General features: G+C 40.6%; 1 protein-coding gene across 1 annotated transcript in view; it reads left to right on the top strand.

Annotated features, from left to right (window-relative positions):
- LOC140736324 (uncharacterized) overlaps positions 1–15,494 on the top strand; it is a 134,035-nt gene that overhangs the window by 101,842 nt on the left and 16,699 nt on the right. Inside the window, exons 13-15 of the mRNA XM_073062329.1 lie at positions 1,709–1,858; positions 6,371–6,531; positions 11,814–11,987. Of these exons, the coding sequence (XP_072918430.1) occupies positions 1,709–1,858; positions 6,371–6,531; positions 11,814–11,987 (485 nt within the window). The remainder of the gene's footprint in view (positions 1–1,708; positions 1,859–6,370; positions 6,532–11,813; positions 11,988–15,494) is intronic.

Here is a 15,494-nt window from a genome sequence, read left to right as displayed (position 1 = left end):
ATCCACCGTGCTCCAGACCGATTCTCCTGAACCGATCCTCCAGGCCCTCACCTTCCTGTGGGTGCACAACGCTCTTTCAGTGTCCACTGGTGTGTCTGAGGGTGTCTCCCCAGATCCATCTTTTATCCCCACTGACGGGGTATCAGCCATCTATCAACTCAACATGTCCATCAAACTAGGCCACTTCCTGCTGTCTCCTCAGGAATGTTAACGAGCAAAGAAGTGTCCTTGTAGCAAAAGGTAAATAATCAGTGAAGAAGCCAAAATACATAAATCATTCGTCTCTCTCTGTCTCCCTCATCTGTAGCAGATGCTTCTACCTCTGTTCTTCATCTCTCTCTCTCATTAGCAGCATAGTTCCCGGGGGGGCGGGGGTCAGCCCTGGACCCCATTTTCATCTGGTTTGTTCAGCACACATAACAGTTGTGACAAAAAAATGCAAGCTCTAAGTTAAGAGTTGAGTAGTGAATTGCCTAACTTGAGTTTGGAGGTAATAGGTCAGCATTATAACTCCATTAGGTAGAAAGCATTTTTGATCAGTTTTAGTTTGGGTAGCAGGTTGCAGATTGTCTCCATTTCTGCTCGTTGAGATGTAATGATATGCTGAGCCAAACTAATCACTCATTGGAGTGTTGTGTGATCTGTCTTACTGCAGCTAGAGTACAACACTGGGATAGTGTATGCCAGTATGCTCTCTTTTGCACACATGGATAAAAGTTGGCCAGCAATTTTGGGCAGATTAGCTCTCTTTAAGACCCTCTGGTGGTATTGTCACTGTTCTAAATTCATAGGAAAGTACAGCACAGAAACAGGCCCTCTGGCCTATCTAACTAATGCTGAGCTATTTAAACTGCTACTCCTATTGACCGATACCGGGAACAGAGCCTTCTATACTGTTATCATCTATATACCAATCCAAATTTCTCTTAAACATTGAACTTGAGCTTGCATGGACCACCTGAACTGGCAGCTTGTTCCACACTATCACAACCCGCTGAGTGAAGAAGTTACCCCTCGTGTTCTAATTAAATTTTGCACCTTTCAGCCTTAACCTAGGACTTTTAATTGTCCAACCACAGTGGGAAAAGTCTGCTTGCATTTAACCTATCCATATTCTTCATAATTTTGTATATCTCTATCAAATCTCCTCTCAGTCTTCTATGTTCCAAGGAATAAACTCCTAACCTATTCAAATTTTCCAGATACCACAGGACCTCCAGACCCAGTAACATCATAATAAATTTTCTCTGTATTTTTTCCTGTAGGAAAGTGATGGAATCTGCACACATTAGTCCAAATTAGACTTCACCAGTCTCTTATAGAACATCAACATATCATCCCATCTCTTGTACTCGCTACTTTGATTTATGAAGGCCAATGTGTCAAAATGCCTTCTTTACAACCATATCAACCTGTGACACCACCTTCAATGAATGATGGACCTATATTCCCTGATCCTTTTGTTCTACCGCACTCTTCAGAGCCCCACCATTCAATGTGTACAACCTACTCTGGCAATTGATATTTGTATTGAGACAATAAAATGCAAGCTCTAAATTAAGAGTTGAGTAGTGAATTGCCTAACGTGAGTCTGGAGGTAATAGGTCAGCATTTATAACTCCATTAGATAGAAAACATATTTACTCATTTTTGACCAGTTTTAATTTGGGTAGCAGGTTGCATTGACAAGTTGTCACAATAATTATAGGGATTATTTTTGGAAACGGCGAATCGTGGAGGCAAATGCGAAGGTTCACCATGTCCACTCTACGGGACTTTGGGATGGGCAAGAAAACTATTGAAGATAAAATCACTGAGGAAGCCCATTTCCTGATAAAAATGTTTGAATCCCATAAAGGTAAGTCCAAGTGAGTAAACATAAAAAGCATAGAACATAGAACATTATAGCATAGTGAAGGCCCTTCAGCCCAGGATATTGTGTTGTCCTTTTAACCTACTGTAAGATTATTAATCTAACCCTTCCCTCTGACATAGCCCTCCATTTTTTGATCATTCATGTGCCTATCTAGGAGTTTCTTAAATGTCTCTAATAAATCTGCCTCTACCAGCACTTTTCATGCACTCACCACTCTCTGTGGAATACTTACTAACATTTCCTCTGTACTTTCAAAGTAAATTTAGAGTCCAAGTACATATACATTATGTCACAAGTTAGTACCCCGAGAGTCATTTTCCTGCAGGCATTCACAATAGAACAATGAAAAACAATAGAATCAAAGAAAAACAACACTCAAACAAACACCGACCAACAACCAATGATGCTAATTGTGTAAATATGAACAGATAATAACAACTAGACAACAGGGTGACCTGTTGGGGCACACTTTGAGAGAAAGGCAGTGCAATCTGATGTGATGTGCTTTGGAAATTAATGAAGAAAAACTCAGTTTATTAAAGAAGAAAGAAGTGTAGCAGGACAAATACAGCTCCTCCTCATTTAACGAAGGGCACTTTTGATGACAGAATTTCTGGTTGATCTCCCACCCTTCCAGAATACTCTAACATTTTCATTTCTTTTCCCCCGGCTTAAAGCTACATACAGCTGATAATGCTGGAATACCTGATTCTCCAGATAAATCAACACATTCTCCATGGTTTGGCCTTGGGCCTTATGTATAGTCAAAGCAAAGCATGATTGTATTGGAAACTGGCTCCGCTGAAGAGGGACATCTTCCCCTTCTGATAAATTGAGAGTAATTCTTGGGATCATGACAATGTCTTTTTTGAATGCACCAATGTTTATTTTTGCTACGATGAGATGGCTGTGCAGTTCTTCCACCATCATTCATGTTCCATTGCAAAGCCTTGGTGGATCCAAGTTCCTCATTGAAATGATAGGAGATCCCCTCTGCAATTCCAGTTTATGTGGTGGCAATCCAGAGAGTTTGACTGAGTCAAGGAATTCTGTTGGCAAATGAGTGGCTTTAGCTACTTCGCTTATGGCATTGAAGGAACAGTATTCTTTCATGATTCCAGGGAAAAGTCTAATGCATGTGAAGTTTATTTTTTGCATCATCTCATTAAGAGGAAACAAGATAGAATTCATCGAGAACAGTTCTGCAGGATTGTCGAATGTCAGGTAGATGAAATCAATGCTTTCTTCCATAGTTTTTCTGGCAGAATCATATCTTCAGGTAATTCAATTTAATCGTTTTCATTTTTCTCAATTTTGTCTTCTCCAACATCCAATAAGAACTCAGAATATCGTTCTTCTCCCTCACTCAATCGCATGTTTCTCTTCAATTGAAACTGGATGAAGCTTCTCCATAAGTAGGAGTTTTTTTATGCATGAATTCTCCACATCAGCATCATTTCCGCGTTTCACAACTGCTAGAAGCTGACGGAAATCGTCACAGCAAATGGTTGAAATACCCCCAAAGGCCTCATTCTTGCCACATACGTCACCAAGAGTCCAGTCCATGGCTTCGAAGCTCTCCCGCCTTATCATGGGGCAGACAATAAGCTCATCCCAGACAATAAGCCTCGCATTTTGGAGTATTGGTGTTTTTATCAATGTTACAAAAGGCATCTTCATTGACTTTGAGAGATATTTTGAACTTTGAATGCGCTGTCTAACCACCAGGCATCAATGTTGCTGCAATACCTGATGATGCTACAGCAATAGCAACACCTCCATCTCCCCTAACTTTAGCGAGGATCAAGTTGATGATAAATGTCTTGCTTGTTCCTCCTGGTGCATCAATGAAAATCATTGAAGAGAGATTCCTTTCCAAGCAGTCGCACACATATTCATATACTTCTCTTTGCTCATTATTCAATAGGGGCTCCTTCTGTGAAACAAATTCCTGCTGTTCATCTCTGCTGTATTGCAGTTCACACAATAATTCCAGATTGCCAGCACTTTGAGTAATTGTACCATTTTTTGGTGTTCGCAAGTTAAATTCTTCAAGTGTTTTGCCCAAGTTCTCAAGTTTCTGTTGGAAATACAGAAGAGCTTGTCCATAATGCCTCTCATCGATCATGATATTAGAATCATTGATAGTTCTCCTCTCCATTTGTAAGAAATCTTCAGACATTGCACTCTTGAACCGGTTCCACAATTGCTGTGGATTGTTGATTTCAGTGTTGGTTAGCAAGACGACAAACAAATCTCTCACTGCCTGGGCATTCTTGTTCTCTCTGCTTCTTCCATAGTTTGTTGCCAATGATCATCAGTTTGCAACAATCCTCTCTCTCTGCAGACATCTTTGAATGATGGAAGGATATCTCCATCATGTGTTTTCAATGATTCGAAAGATACTGGTCCTTTTATGTGATGAAGAAGAACTCTCAAATAGTAGAGGTCACCACGTCATGGAGAAACAGTATACACTCGACCCAGAACATTTGCTTCAAAAATCCCGGAGTACTCCTCCACTCTTTTCCCCATTCTCCTTCTTTCCCATCTCTTATTAGTCCAAGTGTGGAATCTGGGAAGATCCGCATAGTACAGGGTTCTTGCAAATGGATCGCGAGTGCAAAGATCCATGAATTCCGTTAAACTGGTTCTTGCCATATCATTATTCAGTTGCACAGCAGCATTATCTCGAAAGAATACTTGATGCTGTTGGGGAAGGTGCATTTCAAGGCGAACAACAGCTGGTTCCCTCTTGTGAATTGGAAATCCAAGTATCGAACAGACAGCTTCAGAGGGCCCAATATATATGCCTGTCAAATACTGTGTGACTTCGTCTTTATTCACTCCAAAAATTGCCCGATCACTGTGTCGCTGCTGTGAGCATCGTCAGGCGCTGCCGAGGCTGGCTGTGCGCATGCGTCGTGGTGTCATGTCGCAGTTTCCATGAAAGGTGGGATTGGCTCAGGTTGTTGCATTCTGTAAATTAGCGCATTTTAAGTCGATCTAGCCTGAAATAGTGCCGCTGTAATGCACCATTTGTGCTAATTGGAGGCAACAAACAGACAAACAGTTTGTTTGTCAAACTATACAGTATAGCATACAGTATACAGGTACTATATATACTACCTATATATAGTATACAGTATATAGGTAGATAGATAAATTACCCCAACTGGAAAAGTAGCAGCAATGATAGTATTCATGACTATTGGTGTATAAAAAATTTGCTTGTATTCATCCTTAACTACTGATATATATCAATAATTTTCTTAAATATCCTGAAAAAAGTGTCCAAATTTTGGAAAGAAGGTAAAGCATATCGCTTGCCTAAAAGAGAAATCACAACTGATGCCCTATTATCAAAATATCATCCTATTAATTGTTTATAAACAATATATAAAATTGTAACGTCGTGCATCTTGCAAATGATCACGACAAACTTATAACCGCAGTAAACTCAGAGAAGAGCAGAAAGGGTGCCATAAGGGTGTGAAAGGATGTGAAGAACAACTGATCATGAATTCTATAAATCTAATTCAACCTAGAGAAAAGCAGAAATTTTTTCATCATTTTATAATCTATATACTACTAAAACTCTCGTCCTCTGTTTGACTGTTTTGCGACCTCCAATTAGCGGAAATGGTGCATTACAGCGGCACTTTTTTTTGCTAAATCGACTTAAAATGCGCTAACTTACAGAATGCAGGCAAAGTTCAGCGTTACATATTCGTATAAAATTGCTCATTCGCCAAAATCAATAGCCCCGCTTTCACCTGAGAGCCGATCCACCATCATGGATATCGGGACGCGACACCACGACGCATGTGCACGGCCAGCCTCAGCAGCGACACCAAGCGGAGCAAAAGGGCAGGACTGGGCAGCTCTATTTCGATTCTCTCAAAGGGTGCCCCAACGCATCACTCCGTTGTCTAGTAATTACCAAAAATGATTTAATTCAGTCTCACTCATGGTTAATAGAAATACTTATATATATAAACTACACCCAATACTTGTGAAATTCCTTCAACATCTGATGAAACGTTGTTGTACAATAACCCCCATGTCTATTAACAATCAAAAATAAAACAACCGTCCTATTAAAATTACCAAGGCATTTCCAGGCCGACTCTCTAAGCCCCCGATGTTTTTGTTCAGCTTTAAACCTGCCCTCTAATTTTCAGAAGTGGAGGAAAATCGGGTATCAAGTCAGTGACAACTAAATGAATGCCTGGATCAGAGTTGGAGCCCTCTCCCCAGAAGCTCTGGGTTCCTTGTGGCAATACAAGATGAAGTGGTTACCAGAAAAATTATTATGTAATTGATGGATATATCCATTTAAAACCCAAACAACTTACAGAAATCAAAAAGGAAAAAAAAACAGATATATGCTGAATTAAAAGAGGAAATTGAAATACTATTTGGGGTACATAATAAAGAGTCCAGCGGTATTCTGCATTGTCAGTAACTTGTCAATGATCTGTGTTTCTGCAGGCCAAGAATTCAATCCAACCATTCAGTTAAATGCTGCTGTGGCCAATATCATCTGTTCCATAGTTTTTGGTGATAGATTTGATTATGAAGACAAGACATTCATTGCTTTGGTAAAGAGAGTGAATGAAAACTTTCAGCTTGCTGGTTCTCCTGTGGTTCAGGTAAATCTCATCATTCACCAGAATTGTAAATATACACTCCAGGTGATACACCTGTACACCTGCTCGTTAATGCAAATATTTGATCCGCCAATCAGGTGGCAGTAACTCAATGCATGGGGGCATGCTGACATGACCAAAAGGTTCAGTTGTCGTTCAGACCAAGTATCAGAAAGGGGAGGAAATGTGATCTGGACCATGGAATAAGACCATAAGATGCAGGAACAGAATTGGGCCACTTTCTTGCCTGTTCTTGTAATGTATCTAAGTCCTTCTGCAGCCTTCCTGTTTCCTCAACACTGCCTGCCCCTCCACAAATCTCTGTACCATCTGAAAACTTGGCTACAAAGCCACCTATTCCATTGTCTAAATGACTGATATACCGTATAAAAAGAAGCAGTCCCAACACCGACCCCTGTGGAACACCATTAGTCACTGGCAACCAACCAGAATAGGAACGTTTGATTCCCACTCGCTAACTCCAACCAATCAGCCAATACTCTCACCATGCTCGTAACTTTTCAGAAACACAGCATGGGCTCTTAACTTGGTAAGCAGCTTCATGTGGCACCTTGTCAAAGACCATCTGAAAATCCACAATCTCTACCACTACCTCTTTCAGAACCCTCGGGTGCAGTTCATCTGGTGTGGGTGTCTTTTGCACCTTTGGGTCTTTCAGCTTTTTGAGCAACTTCTCCCTTTGTAATAGTAACTGCACTCACTTCTCTTCCCTCACACCCTTCAACACCTGGCACATGCTAGTGTCCTCCATAGCGAAGACAGATGCAAAATACTCATTTAGTTCATTTGCCATCTCTTTGTACATCGTTAATTTCTTTAGCCTCATTTTCTTGTGGTCCTAGATCCTCTGTCATCTTTCTTTTATCTTTTATATACTTGAAGAAGCTTTTTTCTATCCACCTCGATTGTGTTTGCTAGCATATTTTATTGTTTCTCTCCTAATTAATCTTTGAGCTGCTTTCTGTAGCTTTTCAATCCTCTATCTTCCTGCTAATTTTTACTTTGTTGCATTCCCTCTCTTTCCTTTTGCAATGGCTTTCACTTCCCTTGTCACCCACGGCTGTACTATTTTCCCATTTGAGTATTTCTTTGTGTTTGGAATAAATCTGTCCTGCACCTTCCTCATTTTTCCAGAAACTCAAGCCATTGTTGTTCTGCTGTCATCCCTGCCAGCATCTCCTTCCAATTTACTATGGTCATTGGTATTGATTGTTGGTGCCAGATGGAATGGGTTCTGCGTCTCAGAAACTTCTGATCTGCTGGAACTTTCATGCTCAACAGTCTCTGGAGTTTACAGAGAATGGTGCAAAATCAAAAACAAAAAATACATCCAGTTCTGTGTGCAAAAATACAGCAGTTCTGTGTGCGAAAATGCCTTATTAAAGAGAGAGGTCAGATGAGAATGTCCAGGCCAGTTCAAGCTGACCGGAAGGTGACAGTAACTCAAAATGGTGCATCACAACCACGGATTGGGCAACACACAAATACAGCAGATGCGCCGGTATATGCACGTGTCAGCAAACTACCATTTCATTGTGATTTAACTCCATTCTTTTTGGTCATAGCGCTTGGCTTGACTTGAGCGAATCACAGCAACAAATCGCTGCCTGCTTGCATTCAGCCTTGCCTGACAAATTAGATTGTCGAGTCAATTGACTCTGAAGACGAGTAATATTCGTTTTATATTTAGTTATTCCTTTCAGCCACAGTGTTGCCTTCATTTTCCATCTCAGAGTTTTAGTTCTTATTTCGAAGAGGGTCAATCTTCTAGATGGAAGCCCTGTCAGCCTGTTCAATGCTTTACGGAAGAGAGGATTCTCGCAGCCCAGTCATTCTGACATTTCGTGACAGAGTTAAGCAGGGTTTTGACCTTCTAGTATGGGTCCAGTATGGTCAGTGTGTTGACATGGCAAGAAAACAATATTCAATGATTGCAAAGAATAAATAATTACATGAAATATAAATTTAGAGGTTCAAGTAAAGATATCGAATAAAATGTGCAGAAATCCATAAATAACAGCATATATTTACAATGCAAACAAAATTATAAAAGTGGTTTTAAGTGTTTACAATACATTAAGACGGGAGAGGAGTGGGGGTTAATAGAGCAAGGTATGGGTTCCAACTAGAATGGTTGATCAGATTAACTGCCTGAGGTATAAACTTTAAAGGTGGTGTGAAAATTTTGATAATGATCTGCTGAGCCACACTAATCAGTCATTGGAGTGTTGTGTGATCTGTCTTACTGCAGCTAGAGTACAACACTGTGACATTGTCTGCCAGTATGCTCTCTTTTGCACACTTGGATAAAAGTTGGCAGAAATTTTGGGCAGATTAGCTCTCCTTAAGACCCTCTGGTGGTATTATCACGGTTCTAAAGTCATAGTAAAGTATGATGCAGAAACAGGCCCTTTGGCCCATCAAGCTAATGTTGAGCTATTTAAACTGCTACTCCCTCCTATTGACCTGTACTGGGATCATAGTCCTCCATACTGCAAACATCCATATACCAATCTAAACTTCTCTTAAACATTGATCTTGAGTTCGCATGGACCACCTGCACTGGCAGTTTGTTCCACACTATCATGATCCTCTGAGTGAAGAAGTTTCCCCTCATGTTTCAATTAAACTTTTCACTTCTCAGCCTTAACCCAGGACTTATAATTCTCCCATCCAACCACAGTGGTAAAAGTCTGCTTGCATTTAACCTATCTATTCCCCTCATAATTTTGTATATCTCTATCAAATCTCTTCTCAATCTTCTACGTTCCAAGGAATAAACCATATAACCATAACTATATAACAATTACAGCACAGAAACAGGCCATCTCGGCCCTTCTAGTCCATGCTGAATGCTTTCTCTCACCTAGTCCCACTGACCCGCAGTCAGCCCATAACCCTGCATTCCTTTCCTGTCCATATACCTATCCAATTTTACTTTAAATGACAATACTGAACCTGCCTATCCTTCTCCATAATTGTATTGAAACTAATGGCATCGTGATCACTGGACCCAAAGTGCTCCCCAACACATACCTCCGTCACCTGACCTATTTCATTCCCTAACAGAAGATCCAACACTGCCCTTTCTCTAGTCGGTATCTCTATGTATTGCTGCAAAAAACTATCCTGCACACATTTTACAACCTCCAAACCAACCATCCCTTTTACAGTATGTGCTTCCCAGTCTATGTGTGGAAAATTAAAATCCCCCACAATCACAACACTATGCTTACTACAAATATCTGCTATCTCCTTGCAAATTTGCTCCTCCAATTCTCGCTCCCCATTAGGTGGTCTATAATACACCCCTATAAATGTTACTACAGCTTTCCCATTCCTCAATTCCACCCAAATAGTCTCCCTAGACGAGCCCTCTAATCTATCCTGCCAGAGCACCGCTGTAATATTTTCTCTGACAATCAATGCAACACCTCCCCCTCTTGTCCCTCCATTTCTATCACACCTGAAGCAGGAATATTTAGTTGCCAATCACACCCCTCCTGCAACCATGTTTCACTAATAGCTACAACATCATATTTCCAGGTATCAATCCATGCTCTAAGCTAATCCACCTTTCTTACAATGCTCCTAGCATTAAAATAAATGCATTTAAGAAATTCTCTACCTCTTCCTCTCTGTTTATCTCTAACAGTACAAAGAACTTTACTGTCTTCTTTTTCTTCCTTCTCCCATACATCTGTTCCTACACTCTGGTTCCCCTCCCCCCTCATATCTAGTTTAAATCCACTGGAGCCTCTCGAGCAAACCTACCTGCAAGAATATTTGTCCCCCTCCAGTTCAGATGTAAACCACCTTTGCTGGAAAACTGCCCAATTATCTATAAATCTGAAGCCCTCCCTCCTGCACCATGTCTTCAGCCACATGTTGATCTGCACTAGCTTACTAGTGCTCCGAGACCCCGAGACTCAGGACCCCGAGACCCAGTAATGACCTTATAACTTTCCTCTGTATTTTTTCCTGTAGGAAAGTGACAAAAACTGCACACAATACTCACCAGTGTCTTATACAACATCAACATATCATCCCACCTCCTCTACTCAATACTTTGATTTATGAAGGCCAGAGTGCCAAAAAGCTTTCTTTACAACCATATCAACCTGTGACACCACCTTCAATGAATGATGGACCTATATTCCCTGATCCTTTTGTTCTACCACATTCTTCAGAGCCCCACCATTCACTGTGTATGACCTACTCTGGTTAGTCCTCCCAAAGTGCAACTCCTCACACTTGTCTGCATTCCATTCCGTCTGCCATTTTTCAGCCTATTTTTGTAGTTGGTCCAGATCCCGCTGCATGACATGATAGTCTTCCTTGCTGTGGACTGTGCCCTCTCTACTATCGTGGTTGTTTTGACAGATTAAGAAAGTTTCTCAGTGATGTTAATCCACAAAAACGTGAAGCTGGAATCCCTTTTCGCTACCTCACCATTTATGAATAACAGGGCTTGTTTGGTCAGGACATCTTGCCTTCCTGAAGTCAATTATCATATTTTGTTTTCTTGATGTTGAGTGCTAGGTTCTGGTTCCTGCACCAATCAGACAGAGTTTCGGCACCTCCTCCCGATTTGTTCTTTCTTGGGTTTAGTGTCGTCTACAAATGTGATGATTGAGTTTGTAACATGAGCAAGAGGGCAGGTATAGATGCAGTGAGAATACTCAATTGTGTTCAGAACATACCTCTGTGGGACACCGGTGTTCAGGTTTGGGGGGTTGTGAGTCGGGTTAATGCACACTTGACTTGGTTCACCATCTGGGAACAAATAAGATGTTCAAGATCTCATTGAAGGTTGATGTGCCAAGACCTTGACTGTGGAGCTTGACAGCACTTGTTTGGTAGTGTTTTAATAAAGACAGAGCTGCAATTAATGAAAAACATCCTGACGTAGCTGTCTTTGTGATCTCGGTGTTCCATGACGGTGTGGAGGGCGACAGAAATGGCACCTTCAGTTGATCTATTCACCTTGTAGGCAAACTGATGCTGGTCCAAGGTAACCAGCATGACATCCTTGATATGGGACATGACCAATTGTCCCAAGCACTTGGCAGCTATGGGAGTGAGTGCCACAGGTCTGTAGTTATTAGGACATATTGCTGCTGATGTCCTGAGGATTGGAATAACAGTGGCTGCTTTGAAGCATTCTAGAACCATACCTGGGATAGAGAGAGGTTGTAAACACCCATCAGGACTTCCTTGTATTTCAGAACAAATATATTGATAGCAATGTTTTTACGTTACAGCTTTATAATGCATTTCCCATACTGGGATTTCTACCTGGTTCACACAAGAAAATGCTGAAAAATCGAAACTTAAATTGTGGGTTTGTAAAAAACTTTGTAACCAAGAACTACCAGACACTGGATGCAAATGATCCAAGGAGCTTTATTGATGCGTTCACATTAAAACAGCAGCAGGTACGCTCCCAAATGGCTCACAGTTTGCATGCTACCATCTTTATAGAAATCCAGATTTATTTAAGTACCTGGAATTTAATCCCTCAGTAACCACGGTAAGATTTGCACACCTGTCTCTGGTTCATTGAAATCACAGTCGAATATGCTGTGCAGAATTGGACTGTTACAATGTTATAACAACTGTAATGTGCTTCATTGACAACAAGTGACATTTATTTCTGATGACACTCTAGAACTCTTTTTTCCCTTCCAGAGATATTGGTTGGGATTTAAACACCTACCTCTGGTTCAGTGCTTTGTTCAGCATGAATTAGCCATTAATTTTACATGATGATTGTAATATATTTCATTGATGCTCTTAGAGGGTCAAGAGAGATTCATCCAAAAGAAGAAGTATTCCAAAGGGAGGATGAGGCAACCACGGCTGACAAGAGAGGTCAAAGATAAAATAAAAGCAAAAGAAAGGGCAAAAGGTAGTGGGAACTTAGAGGATTAGGAACATTGTAAAAACCATCAGAAGGTAACTATAAAAGCAATAAGGAGAGAGAAGATGAAATATGAGGTAAGTTAGCCTTAAATAATAATAACAGATAAACAGTGGAAATATAACAATGGATAGCAAAAGCTTTTTCAGACATATTACAAGTGAAAGAGAGGTTAGGTTTGATACTGGACCATTGGAAAATTATGCTTGCTATGTGGCAATGGGAGGCAAAGCAATGTTGGATGAACTCAATCAGTATTTTGCATCAGTCTTCTCTATTAAAGACACCAGCTGCATGCTACAAATTGGAAAGTGTGGGGTAGAGTGAAGCAGGGAGATGGTGCTTGGGAAGCTGAAAGGCTTGAAGGTAGATAAGTCATCTGGACCTGATGGATTGCACCCTCAGGTTTGAAAGAGATAGCTGAAGAGTTTATGGAGGCATTATGAATGACCTTTCAAGAATCACTTGATTCTGGAATGGTTCCAGATGATTGGAAAATTGCAAAAACTATTTCATTATTTAAGAAGTGAGGGAGGCAGAAGACAGAAAATTATAGACTAGTCAACTTGACTTCAGAGGTTGGGAAGATGTTGGAGTCCATTATTAGCGATGAGGATTTGGTGCACTTGGAGGTTTACTGGAGCGGTTGGAAGTGGTTTAAACTAATATGGCAGGGTGATGGAGACCAATATGATAGAGCTAAGGATGAGCCAGCAGGGTTAAAAGTAGCTGATGGATGTAACATGAAAGTAAGGAAGAACAAGCCAATGATTGGGTACAAATGCAGACAGAGCAAAGAGTTAAATTGTACCCAGAGGCAAAATGCAAAAGGGCAAGGAATGCAGGGCTGGAGGTGCTGTATTTAAAGGCCAATAGCATTCAGAATAAGGTGGATGAACTCATGGTGTGATTAGAGATTGGTTGGTACGACATTGTGGGCATCACGGTGTCATGGCAGAAGGAAGGCCATATTTGCCATCTTAACATCAAAGGATATACATTGTATCCATAGGATAGGCAGGAAGCTATGGGCAGTGGAGAAGCTCTGTTGGTAAGAGATGGAATTCCATCTTTAGAAAGAGGAGACATATGGTCAGACAATGTTGAATTTTTGTGGGTGGAGTTAAGAAATCACAAGGGTTAAAAAAAACCATTATGGACATCACATATAGGCCTCCAAAAAGTACCCAGGATATGAGGTTGAGATTGCAAAGAGAGCTGGAAAAGGCATGGAATAAAGGTAATGACACAACTTCAATTGGAGATGTCAATACGCAAGGGGATTGGGAAAATTAGGTTGGTGGTGGATCACAAGAAAGGGTATTTATTGAATGTCTGCGAGATGGTTATTTAGAGCAACTTGTGCTTGAGCCTACTTGTGGAAAGGCTATCTTAGATTGGGTGTTGTGTAATAACTGAGATTTTCTTAGGGAAGTTAATGTAAAGGAACCCTTAGGAAGCAGTGATCATAATACAATTGAATTCATACTGCAATTTGAAGGAGTCAAATAAGTCACACGTATGAGTATCACAGTGGAATAAAGGGAATTACAGAGGCATGAGAGAGGAGCCTACCCAGGTGTATTGGAGGAGGATACTGGCAGGGATGGTGGCAGAGAAGAGATGGTGGAAGTTTTTGGGAACAGTTCACAAGGCACAGGGGATAGATATGTCCCTCAGAAGAATTTGTTCTCAAATGGCAGAGGTGGCCAACCGTGCCTGACAAGGGAAGTTATGGACTGCATAAAAGCCATGCAAAAGTGAGTGGGAAGCTTTTAAAATCCAACAAAAGGCAACTAAAAAATCACTATGAAAGGAAAAGATGAAATATAAGGGCAGAGTTGCAATAATCTAAAGCAGAATATCAAACGTTTTTTCAGTTTTATATAGAGTAATAGGTAGGTGAGAGTTGGTATTGGACCACTGGAAGATTGCAATGTCACTGCACACTTTTAGAAGGGAGGACAGCAAAAGAAAGGTAATTATAGGCCAGTTAGCCTGACTTCAGTGGTTGGGAAAGTGTTGGAGACTAATATTAAGGATGAGATTTTGGGGTACATGGAGACTAATGATAAAATAAGTGAAAGTTAGCATGGTTTCCATGAAAGGAACTCTTGCCTGACAAATCTGTTAGAGTTCTTTGAGGAAGTAACAAGCAGGGAGGACAAAGGAGAGGCAGTGCATGTCATTCACTTGGATTTTCTGAAGACATTTGATAAGGTGGCACATTTGAGAATGTGTAACAGGATAAAATCCTATGATGTTACAGGAAAGATACTAGCCTGAATAGGAGAATAGCTGACAGGCAGGAGGAAGCCAGTGGGAATAAAAAGGGCCTTTTCTGGTTGACTGCCAGTGACTAATGACTGGTGTTCCTCAAGGGGTCGGTATTGGACAATTCCTCTCAAACTTTTTATCAGTGATTCACATAATGGAATCGATGGCTTTGTGGCAAAGTTTGTGGATGATACAAAGATAGGTGGAGGGGGAGATTGTGCTGAGGAAGCAATGCAATTTCAGCAGGACTTAAACAAATTGAAAGAATGGGCAAAAAAAAGCATTGGGAAATGTATGAACATAAACATAGAATATATAAATTTACAGCACATTACAGGCCCTTCGGCCCACAATGTTGTGCCGACCACGTAATGTTCTATAGAGACTGCCTAGCATTTCCCTAGTTCATAGCCCTCTATTTTTCTAAGCTCCAGGTACCTATCTCAAAGGTTCTTAAATGACCCTAATGTTTTCGCTTCCATCGCCGCTGCCGGCAGTACATTCCATCCACCCACCACTCTCTGTGTGAAAATCTTACCCCTGACAACCCATCGGTTTCTATTTCCTTTTTTTGTAATTTATTTTTTTATTGAAGTTCATCATCAAACAAACATTTTGGTAAGATGTATATTAGACATTGTACATATATATCATATAATCAGATATATATCACAAATCTCCACAAAGTATTTATCTGAGGTATACACTTATAGAAAAGAGTGGAAAGAAAAAAACAAGCAAAGGG

Source organism: Hemitrygon akajei, chromosome 11, assembly GCF_048418815.1.
Source record: "Hemitrygon akajei chromosome 11, sHemAka1.3, whole genome shotgun sequence".
Lineage (NCBI taxonomy): Eukaryota > Metazoa > Chordata > Chondrichthyes > Myliobatiformes > Dasyatidae > Hemitrygon > Hemitrygon akajei.
Note: the sequence above shows the minus strand (reverse complement) of the source record. Positions and strands in the feature narration are given on the sequence as shown.